The 11,798-nt window shown below is 30.7% G+C and overlaps 2 protein-coding genes across 2 annotated transcripts; both read right to left on the reverse strand.

Annotated features, from left to right (window-relative positions):
- Nucleotides 1-5,040: 5,040 nt before the first annotated feature.
- LOC119675869 lies at nt 5,041-6,176 on the reverse strand (the record flags this gene model as incomplete). The annotated part of the gene is made up of 3 exons (XM_038087087.1): nt 5,041-5,634; nt 5,744-5,986; nt 6,047-6,176. Coding segments are annotated over 3 exons (537 nt in total), but the record flags the coding sequence as incomplete, so codon positions are not given.
- Nucleotides 6,177-7,143: 967 nt separating this feature from the next.
- On the reverse strand, nt 7,144-7,569 carry LOC119677151 (endoglucanase-like). The gene has a single exon (XM_038088417.1). It carries the CDS (start codon nt 7,533-7,535, stop codon nt 7,215-7,217), a length of 321 nt encoding a protein of 106 aa, XP_037944345.1. The 5' UTR covers nt 7,536-7,569; the 3' UTR covers nt 7,144-7,214.
- Nucleotides 7,570-11,798: the final 4,229 nt, after the last annotated feature.

Here is an 11,798-nt window from a genome sequence, read left to right on the forward strand (position 1 = left end):
TATGTAACAGACAAAGGACTAAAAATTAAAGAAAAATTAGTTTAGTCCTCTATGAGAAATTGACGTCAAAGAAAATTAAACTAAATTTGTTATCAATTAAATCACATTTCCCTAGTTTGACTCTAATTCTAGTTAATGTCATACTAATTTAAATTTAATGTATTTTGTTATAAAATCTCTTTTCTTCCATTTCATTAAAAATTTATATTCCAATAATTTCACAACTATTTACTGAACTTATTTACTGTTCTCCGAAAAAATTAAAATAAATGTATTTACTGTGTATAAAACGATAACTTCATTTCATATCCTAAACAATAAAAAATATTTAAAATTTTTTTATAAAATGTCCTTAAAATGTTCAACTTTTTATTGACGTGAAAATAAAAACAGAAAATAACGTAGGAAAATGCCAATATGAGTTAATCAATCAAACAATAGAGCTGGTTACCTTAAAATGGCTCATTTATTTCTAAAAGTCGCCCCGAGTCGATATCAATCACTCCGTAAATGAGAACAACTTTTTCTGTCAAAGCCAATGTTTTCACATGAATTAAACAGTAAAAGGCACTTTTATTGTCATGTCAATATGTATAATAGACCGCACTTAATAAATGCATAGAATGTATGTAGTCTACTCATCATGTATATATAAATATGTATTTTGCAATGCTTATATTGTAATGGTTGGAGTAGAGACAGATAAGTGTCAATATATTTCTACAACAACACAATTTTTTATAAAAAAATAGAGCAGAGCTAGTAAGAGACATTATTTCGTTATATATACAAATTAATTTTTTATAATTAATTTTATTTTAAATTAAATTAAATTAATTTATTTTATTTAATAAATGGAAAACATACCCTTCCAGTCACAGTTTGGCTCGATAAGTGTTTCTTTGCACAAATCTTTGCACAGTGATTTTCAGACTTTAAATATGGCTATAAAGACACGAATGAAATATGGATCCACTGCTCAAATGCTCAGTCAAAGCAACAGTCAGCTGTCAGCCATCTAAAATGACTAAAAGGGCAACTGTCGTCTGGTTAGATTGTGAGATCCGTATTTTGAAATACTCATACTATATTATTAATCGACTAACTTAAAACAAGAGAAGCTATCGAATGTTATATACATTTATGGGTGTGCTTGAAGAACGAGATCGCGGGTACTCGAAGAAAAGATGAATAAAGTGATGTGTAATCTAGACATTATAGTTCTATTGTCTATCGAAAATTCACGATACACATGAACGACTCTTTTAATTGCTTTCATGTTCAAAGTTTTCGCCAAATTTTGTCCCCAGCGATTACTACCTATTTGAAAAATGCTCCAGGAAAATATCTATTTGTCCAATAAAATAGTTATCACCAATTTTGAGCTATTTTGAGTCGAAATACAAATCAAGCTACAAGAAAGATACCGGAATGTAAGAGAAGCACCGGAATGAATGCATTGCTATTTAAGGAAACTGTATTAACAAATTTTGCTAACAACCTATGTGTTTTTATGACTTCTTCAGCCGATGTATTACATTATCATATAATAATGGTAATGGTTTATTGGTTAAGCTTAAGGCCTTTATGCACTGCAATCAGCTTAATGAATTGTGGATCTCTCTGTATTTAAATATTTTGTACCTCAAGGAAACGAACCAGCTCCTTCGAACAAAGCTTTGAAGTTCTTATTCTATTGACCTAATGCATCACAATAAATGATCAGATGTTTCATAGACTTTTCCTCATCACAGCAGAATCTGCAAATATTTTTGACGGATATATTTATTCTATGTAGGTGTTAATTGCAGGCGGCGTGGACAGTTAGTCCACTGAACAGTGTTTTTAGACTCTTCTTCTTTAGATTGAGAACAATGTTTGAACCAGCTCATTCGGTGGAAACTTTGAAGTTCTTATTCTACTGGCCTAATGCATTACAATTAATGATCAGATGTTCCATAGGCTCTTCCACATCACAGAAGAATCTGCAAATATTTTTGCCTATATTATGTAGGTGTTAATTGCAGGCGGTGTGACCAGTTAGTCCACTGGACAGTGTTTTTAGACTCTTTAGACTCTCTTCTTTAGATTGAGTACAATGTTGTTTTTTTTTTGGCATCAAAATTCAAGAATGGTTTTTTTTTGTCATTAGCATATATTATTATGTATATTAGTAAAAATTCGTTATTATTATTATATCACATTTTGATTAAATAATTATTAAAATTTATAATGCATTTAAAATTTAAAATCTACGCAACTGAAATTTACTTTCTTTCAATAAAAAGTATTAACACTTTTTGTAAATATTTGCTTTCTGCATGTTGGTTTAAAAAATTTGAAATATTTAATTAAAATTATTGTGTGTACAATTTTTTACCGAATTTTGGAGAAATTTTTTTGAATTTCATTCACACTTCAAAACAAACAATATTTAACATAAAAAGCATACGTGCGGTTACCGCCAATTTAACGCCGCTCCCAATAAAAACCGGCAAAACAAAGAATTAAGTAAACATTTGGATAAAACTCATGGTATGCGCAACAGGCAGCTACCAGGCGGGCGCAACATTTAATGGAATTAATTTTTAGTAAAACAATATAGCAATAACAGCCATATATACCGAAATCGAAAGAAGTGGTATTAACAGATTCGAAATACTTTATTGTGTTGTAATTGCAGGCAACAAGACTACGCCACCTGCCACAATTTGTAGGCACTTAAAAAAAAGCCATAAAATATTTTTATCTATATTTGTTTATCGCGCACATACATCGCCCCATATATCCGCAGATACAATTTGATTCTAGCCTCTGCAGTAGGCGTATCCAAACAGGGCGCTGTCAGCGGAATTACTTGGGTATTTATCAAAGCACAAAAAATGTCACTCAACCGAAATTTTTATTTACCATTTCAATTGTGTAAACATTTCTCTTTTTTTTACTGACGTACCACCCTCACTCCTATGCGAACCGTAAACCAAAACAATTCAAACCAAAACATTTTCCTGTTTTCAATATTTAATTTATTTTTCCCGTTATTTGAAGGTTTAAGTCCTGTTCCGGATGCGTTACCAGTCCAAAGTAATTCAACACAAATCAATGAAAATACATATCAAAATTAGCGAAATGTGATAAAATCCGCTCATTATCCTTAATGACATTTCCTGTTTTCAGAAAATGTCATGTGGCATATAATCCCACTTACAGGATTATAACACTGAAGGGTCATTTTGTTTTCAATGTCAGTTCCATTTATTACAAATCGAAATTTATGCATAACAAGCCAAATACACATAACAAAAAGTTTTAATTTTAAGAGAAATTCCAAATAGAAAAGATATATACTATATTAATAAAATACTGGAAAGTACGTCTTAATAGGAATGATGGATAAGTAATTTAAATACGTAAGTGGGCATCTTATAAGCGATGAAGAAATAACGACGTATAAATCACAGCGGTAACCTCTCTTCGTTGGAGATTACCAACTGAGCTATACGGATAGCTCCAACACAATGGAAGGAGTAAACGCGGGAGACTATGGGGTTAACCCAAAAGAAGAAATACTTGCAAGTATGAGTCAAGAAAACTTAGTTTTTCAGGCCGAAGTACACGGAAATGAACTATGTCTAAGAAAATACAAATATAATAAATATAAAAAATATATTTTCTCTGAAAGGAAATCAGCACTCCTAGCTCAATTCGAGTGACTTCAAAGCTAGTATGGGAATGCGTTAAACTTCTCAAAGATCTTGCTGAAAGGAACACGGTCCACTTAATATGAATCCCAGGACAAAACGGATTTGAGGAAAGTAAGAAAGCCGATGAACTAGCCAGAAAAGGGGTGGCTTCATATAATATTGGACTAAAACCATTTTGCGGTCCTTCATGAAGTTTTTTTTAAATTTAAAATAAATAAATGGCTGAAAAAAGCAGCTCAGACTAATTGGAATGTAATTGCTTACAGTCTAGGTAAAGAATTCTCACCGAAGCGATCAAAAACCAGAACTAGGAAAGTACTAATTCTAAACAGAAAAGGCATTCGACTTGTCACAGGCTTTATCCCTGGACATTACATAGTCAAAAAACATCTATCAAAATACGTATTACAAGAGACGATAGCTGCAGACTTTGTCCAGATGAAGAGAAATCAACAGCATACATTCTGTGTTACTGTTATAGTCCATCCGGACTCAAACTTCGTTACTTAACAACTGCCTATCCACTAATAACGGAAATAAGCAACATCTCTCTAAGGGACATAATGCTATTTTTAATTGCTACGTGCCTATGGAACTGAAATAGATTTATCACAATAATCCTCCAAAGATGCAATGATGTGGTGACATTGTTCCCAACCCTTCCAAAATGTATCTGTCTAAATGAGAACAGTACCTAAGTTGGCATCTTATACTGGATGAAGAAATAGGACTCGGTAAAGTAGGTTTATTAAACAATAAGTAGTTCCATACCATAAAAAACTAAGTCAGTCAGAAGAGAAAAATTGTCTTCAGTATTACAATAAATTAAGGAAATCAGACTCGATAAAGTAGGGCTAACACTACAATATTTCGAGAAATACTCTTAATCCAGAAAGAACATAACAGAACTGTAGGTCGCAGTAGTAAATTCCCCAACTTAATAATAATGTACCGTTTTAGTAGGAGTACACTTCTCCCATGATGTTCTTTCACTTTAAACAGCTGATGAGTGCGTGATATATCAGATGTGTTATTAGAAATGCCTTTTGCGATAGTTTTTTTTTTCGCTGTCACTCCTCTAAGAAGGTGTTACGCACTATGCCTGCTTCATGTCAACTATACGCAAATAGCAGATCATTGCTCTCTACTTTCCGGATGAAAGTAGTAGATAATGGGTCGTTCAGGAATTACCCAACTGTGACTTATGCAAGACTACGTTCCAATTTTTATTTATTTAAATTGTTAACAGTATAATAATTAATACATATAGGAGTCCTTACCCTTTATATAATATGATAATCATTGCACTTTTAATGAAAAAATTGTAAATTTTTATTTCACCTTCAACGACGTACAATTATTTTGTCAATTATTTTTATTTTATTGAATGAATTTTCGCTCTAGAATATTATGGCGAAAAAACATTTTAACTTGATTAAATAATATATTAATTTGTATAATAATTCAAAATAAATATAACAAACCAATAAATAATTATATTAATCCATAAACACATTCCTAGTATGCAATAAATAATTTTTAATATTAAATTAATTATTCTAAAATATTTATATTAACTATTTTTAATTGACTAAGTTTTTTTTTTGTTAAATATCCGCCCACATACATGTATAACCCATATTTTATGTAGAGTTTACTTGGAGAGGATCTACATTTTCACCATATATTTGAACAGCAACACGATAGAACTTAACATAATAGTGACGAATCGTTTCATATAATCGACGCCATGCAGAATCTCTTAGCTATTGAAGTTTCTTACTTATCGTATCCAAGTAATTATAGCCGCTATAAGCCTTCCTGTTACTCCAATCTTTTGAGTAACTACCGAACCCAACCTCATGAGGACTAGAGCCAGAAGAGCTGTAATAGGAACCAGGAAAGCTACTGCCAGCGAATGAGGAATACTCTTTATTTTGTTGCCATCAAAAGTTTTTCATGAAAAGAATATATTTTTATTATGGAATATAATGAATTAATGGGATAATGATTCATAATTTGACCTATATTAAACTTACCAGAAGGATCAGAATCATAGACATGAGAGTGTGACTGCACTAAATGTGGATGGATTTTACATAAAGTTTTAAATTTGAGATAGTGAATTAGCCAGCCAACAGCACCCAGTATCAGTACATTCAATCCGAGTACACCTAATAATAGTGTCACTGCTGTCATCTTTAAATGAGCGATTTTCATGAGAATAATGAGTGGTAATATGATTAGCCATTTTTGACGTTTCCTTTTTTTGAAACGCCCCTCTACGAATTTAGAAAATTTTAGTAATTTTAATGAAATTTAATATTCCAAGTACTAACCACCAACTTCAGCATCATTAACATGTGCACCGAATTCAGATGGTAGCGCCAATTGTATGCCATGATTCCGTCCAAATACTTCTGCAGCACGTTTGAAGAATTTTATGAAACTTGTCAATTTACTATCGCCTAATAAAACATATAAAATAATTTATAATAATGTAATATACATTGTTATAAAATGTGTCAAAAAAATTATAAACATACATAAACATATATAATAATATAATAATAATGAAGAGTACACCACAAGTCGATTAGATTGGATTGGACAGAAATTTTGTATCAGACTCAAACTCTTCTTTTTGAGGTACTGATCTTTATCAGACTAAGACTTTTCTTCAATGTGAATTTACTTTACTGTACTCAAAGTAAAAAAATAATACTAACTTAATTCATCAAGAAAGTCATTGAATCTTCAGTTAAAACCCAACCATTACAGAGTTCACTTGGTCAGTTATAACAAGAATTAGAAGATAATTCTGTAGTCAATACTCTAGATAAAGTTTTTTGTTCACCTCATTCATCCATTATTTTATTAGTTTCCGAAATCTAATTCTAATAAGTTGCCATAAAACAACTATGGAAAACTCTATATGGAAACTATGGAAAAGAATATATAACTCACAAAAAAGGAATCGCAAGTCATTCACCACCACTAAAGAAATCTAGAAAACTACTTCTTCACAACCAGTTTGATTTCAATGATCAAGTGATAATTAATTTGTAAAAATAACTATGGAGCAAAATATTTAAAGTAACCATTAATATGGAAGCAGAAAATCCTTCTTAATTTAGTCGATTTCGGAAATGTGATATAGTGAACTTGAGTAGATTTGAGGGAAGAATCTAAAAGCAAAGACAAAAGCGTGGAATTAAAATCATAAAAATTGGATCGATATCAAGCAAAATAACAGAAAACTTCATACTTTAAAAAATTAACATTTTTTAAAGTGAAAGATCTGAAGAAAGCAGTATGTGAATTTACTCATTATTTGTTCCACATTAAGTGCGAAATTATGTTTGTATTTTTATAGGGTGTATTAAGTTGTACCTACGTTAATAATTTGTTTTGTAAAAATAATTTAAGATTTAATATTTTTAATCAATTTTCACTTAAGATTTTTATTGCATTTAATAAACCCAAATTTTTCAACATATTTTTCTACAATTAACCTCGAATAACAGTTACTCGTGGATTACGTCTTCTTACTGAATTCGGTCTATTACGCCTAATCCGGCGAACTGCTCTAAAACGTAAATTAGACACTCTCACTAGTTTTCTATTTCCACCGGCAGTGGGTGCTTGAGTAGGACTTGTAGGTGAAACTGTTGGTGCCTCAGTCGGTGCGTCTGTTGGAGCTTCTGTTGGTGCATCCGTTGGTGCATCCGTTGGGGCATCCGTTGGGGCATCAGTAGGTGGAGGATCGGTGACTTGAGCGCAAACATAACCAATTAAAACCAATGTCATTAAAATTGTTAAGAATTTCATTTTCGTTAATTTTTTGAACTAAAGTTGGACGTTGTTAAAAAATATTAACTACCATTTTTGTGCTTTTTACTTCTTATATATAAAGCAATTGGAATTTAATGTCTATTCATTTATTTACTTTTTTAAAAACTTGTGCAAATATTTACGCATTCTCTTCTATAATCAAAAATTTGTAATAGAAATATTTAGAAGAAAAAAAATAAAACAAATGTTTAAGCAGGCGAGCTGCACAATTAAGAGCTTTTGTGTGGAATTAAAAATATTTGTGGAAATTTTTAAAATATATATGCTCGGTATATTAAGGTTTTAAGAAAATATTACATGCCTTTACGAATTTTCAACAATTAGACAATCAACAGAATTTTTGACTGGTTTGAACAGATTTTAGCAAGTTATTGACAAACAACTGAAATTTTATCTCTGCACTATCATTCCGAACTCAGCTATACAAATTTGCTGAGGAAGTCACCAATTGCCATGAGGATGTACGAAAAAAGACATTTAGGCAAAAAATCCGAAAAACGCTGCTACTTTGTAAGTCAACACCGTTAGTTCAGCAGAGACTCTTATGTACTTAAACATATGTACTACTTTATGACAGGATAATCATATGTATTCGTACCTGTCCTTATAGCTTTTGTTTAAAACCTTCAATCCTAAATGGCCTATTGTAATCCATTCAAAATCTATCTATTTTATTTTAATGCCCTTTGTATTCGCTTCAAACTAAAATAGAATTAAACCCCTCCCCATTATTTCTAGAGACCTTGTCCTACCCTGGGACTACGTTAGTATTACGTCGAGGTAGGGTCCTTATTAATTATTTAAAACTTCCATCTGGCTGAACTGCGTTCAGACCGCACAGCTGGTTCAGTTAACCTGCCTTGCACTTCTTCTTGGTGTAATATATCTGCTGGCTGTAGCTGCCTTCTACTTTTTACTACTTCTAGTTTTCTACTTTTTGCAACCACAGTATCTCTTCAGCAAACATTGCTATAATATCCTTGGGGAGAAAACACCAACTTCTCATTTGGGTAGCCACTTATTGCACTCAAACAATATATATTCTGAAGTATCATCCTCAGCTCCGCTATATATACAAATTAGTGACATTACTTTGCGTATGCAGTAGAGTTAGCTTTTGAAATATCAATGACTGGATAAGAACCCAGTAAGATAGTAGTTGACCTCGCCAATGTTTTTTGATAGTTAGAATTTTAGTCTAACTATTTGACATAGTCTGGGTTTTTCCATTTTTATAGTAATTAACTTGAATTATGCGATATTCTATACTCCAGAAGAGACAAATGATTTAACTGCTAATATTTATCTATTATATAGTGATAGATCCACCTCTTTACTTCCAATAAAATATCTTTAGGTAAAGCTTGAATAATATAATTTTTATATTATTAGATTTTATATTCAATTATCAGTAGGTCTAGTAATGAACTCATGGGTAGCTTTTTATGCCTCAACTATCATGTGCAGTTTACTTGAGGTGGTATTAAGTCTTTGGTCACAATAAACTCGTAAAGTTTCAATTTTTCGAATTCTTTCAGATATGATGACTTTTATTAAGGATCCAAATCATATATATCGGAATATTACTATATTACTTATATTTATATGAAATTAATGGAATTAAGTTGATAGCTAATAGCTTAACAGGATTGTCTCTAGGTTGGATGAGTGTTTTTTTAAAACATTGGCATTTTAAAAGATAAAAGTTATTAAATTCAATAAAAAAACAAAACTTTCTATAAAATTTTGGGAAATCAATTAAAAAAAATGTTAATAGTGTAATAGTACTACTATATATGTTGCCTACTACTATATATTTATAAAAATGCAATTTAAATAACATTAAAATCACTTAAAAAAAACTTCATTCAGAGAATGAAATTCAGAGATATTCTCAATTATTGTGAACCCCCATTATTTTTAAACTACACATATAAGTTCAAGTTCAAAGCCTATGATTTACTCCACTTTAGTCACAAGTAAATATGCCATGCATATTTTTACCTTAAACTTAAACCACAAAATTTTGAAAAACCAGGACTGTGGAACAATAGATTTTTTTTCTATTTAAACTTGATGACGTATTTTATTGATAGATAAGAACATTTGCAAAAATTTATAAAAATTCTGCAAACTTTAAACAGTTGTTTAAATAAGTAATGAATTATAAGGCAATCATATATTTACTTAAAATAAAACTTAACAAATATTGCAAAAATAAATTTATTATAAATAATTATATTATTAAACAATTTGTAAATATTTTTATATATATAATAATAATAAAAATATTTATATATTATATATATATATTTTAAAACAAAATTAAAAATAAACCCTAAACGTTGATTTTGATATCTACAACAAAATTTCCCAAACTATTATGATTATATATAAACACTGGATATTTTCTTATATACTGAATATATTTCCTATAATGACATAAATGCTGAAGATGATTAGTCAGACGCATACGTTTATAGGATATATAAGGGAATTTGTGCGTTTTTGTCGAAACAACTTCTAGATAACTGTAGTGTTTTTCAGGCAGAAGTGACTGCCATGAAAGAAGCTTTAGCTTGTCTGGAAGTAAATAATATACTGGAAAGGAACATATACATACTATCGGATAGTCAAGCTACTTTAAAGTCTTTGAGTTCAGTCCAATTTACGTCTAGTACAGTCTTTAACTGATACACATCTCCGAATGAAATGTCGACGCAGTTTAATCTGTCTAATCTCAATTTCCAGTCATAGGAATATTTTCGGCAATTGCAAAGCAAACAAGCTAGCCGGACGAGGTGGTTTAACACACCACGCGGAACACCTAAATAATCTGGGCATATTGTTGACATCATGCAAATTGGTATTGAGTTCTTCCTGTGCTGAACTTTTTAATAAAAGATGGGAAGACTTTACGATATGCAGGCATCTGTACGCAATTTGGCCACACACCAATAGAAGAAAATCGAACTCTCTCATAGAGATGCCCCGTAGAGAAACAGTAGGTAGTGCTTGAAAATTGGTTTTTTAGGTTAGCTTTTCAGTAACAGTCTTTACATTTACATAAAATATATTACTTATTGTTTCCGCTTTACATTTGTACTGTGTTAGGAATAAAATAAACGGGGTACCAGCTCCCAACGGAGCGGAGCATTGCAACCATGGTTGATATTTTGTGCTGCAACAGACCCTAACCAAACAGAACACATTCCGCATTCCGAATGAAAGCCAGACTGTCGGCCGTTGAGTTATAAGGTTCTACTATATTATTTAATTAACGAAATTAGTTACTAAAAGTAGTGAATACTAAATATTTTCTTTGGAGTTACAGGACAGAAAATACTTTTTCTTTTATGTAACTGATGTAACAATATCGCTTTCAAAACAATTTTAAGTAGAACATAAAGTGTACCCATCTCAGGACCCTAAATAACAAGCTCGGCAAAAGATATTTACAAGGATACTTTTTGTAGTATTAATGTTAATGTAGTGGTATTAATGTACTAGGTTAAATGAGAAAAAATTGAATAATTATGTTTGTTGAGTTTGATTTTTAATATAAGTTCTACAAATGTGTTAACATATAAAATTTGTTAGTTAATATTATTTACTCAAAACAATAAATTTAATAATTAAAAAATAAAAACATAATTAACTCAATTCTTCTATAGCTGATTTGTAATTTCGTTCTAATATAAACACAGCTAGTGAATGTGTTAATGAACAAAACTTCAAGTTCGAACATACAAATCAAGTACGCTTTGGTTCAATTGGCTAATGAACACTGACTCTGAGCTTCAAATTTGGAAGGGTAAGAGTTGTATCCTTGGCACTAGCAGTCTAAAAATTAATTTTTAAATAATTAAATATACTTTGAAGACCACTGACGCTATTTAACAGTATTTAAAAGAACTATATGACCAGCCAAAAATACAATTAATTAAAATAATAAAAATTTTGTTGTTATCATTCACTACTGTTTGAAATCTATAACTTTTAGAAAGACAGTTTTTATGTAAAATTAAATATGTCGGAGATATAAGCAATCAAAGATGAATTTTATGGAAAAAATCGTTATTTTTCAATCTTTGAGGCTCTTGGGGCACCATTTCCACTTATCCAATTGAACTAAAATTTTACACAGATTATTTTTTTAGTATAATGAACCGATCTGGGGGGTGCCGTCAACCGATTTTACGAAAAAAAAATTGCCCATATACCTTAATGGCACCCTAT

This window comes from Teleopsis dalmanni, chromosome 2 (genome assembly GCF_002237135.1).
Source record: "Teleopsis dalmanni isolate 2A chromosome 2, ASM223713v2, whole genome shotgun sequence".
Classification (NCBI taxonomy): domain Eukaryota; kingdom Metazoa; phylum Arthropoda; class Insecta; order Diptera; family Diopsidae; genus Teleopsis; species Teleopsis dalmanni.

Coding starts and splice junctions, on each gene's coding strand:
- LOC119677151 (XM_038088417.1), bottom strand. CDS start 7,535: ATGAAATTCTTAACAATTTTAATGACATTGGTTTTAATTGGTTATGTT.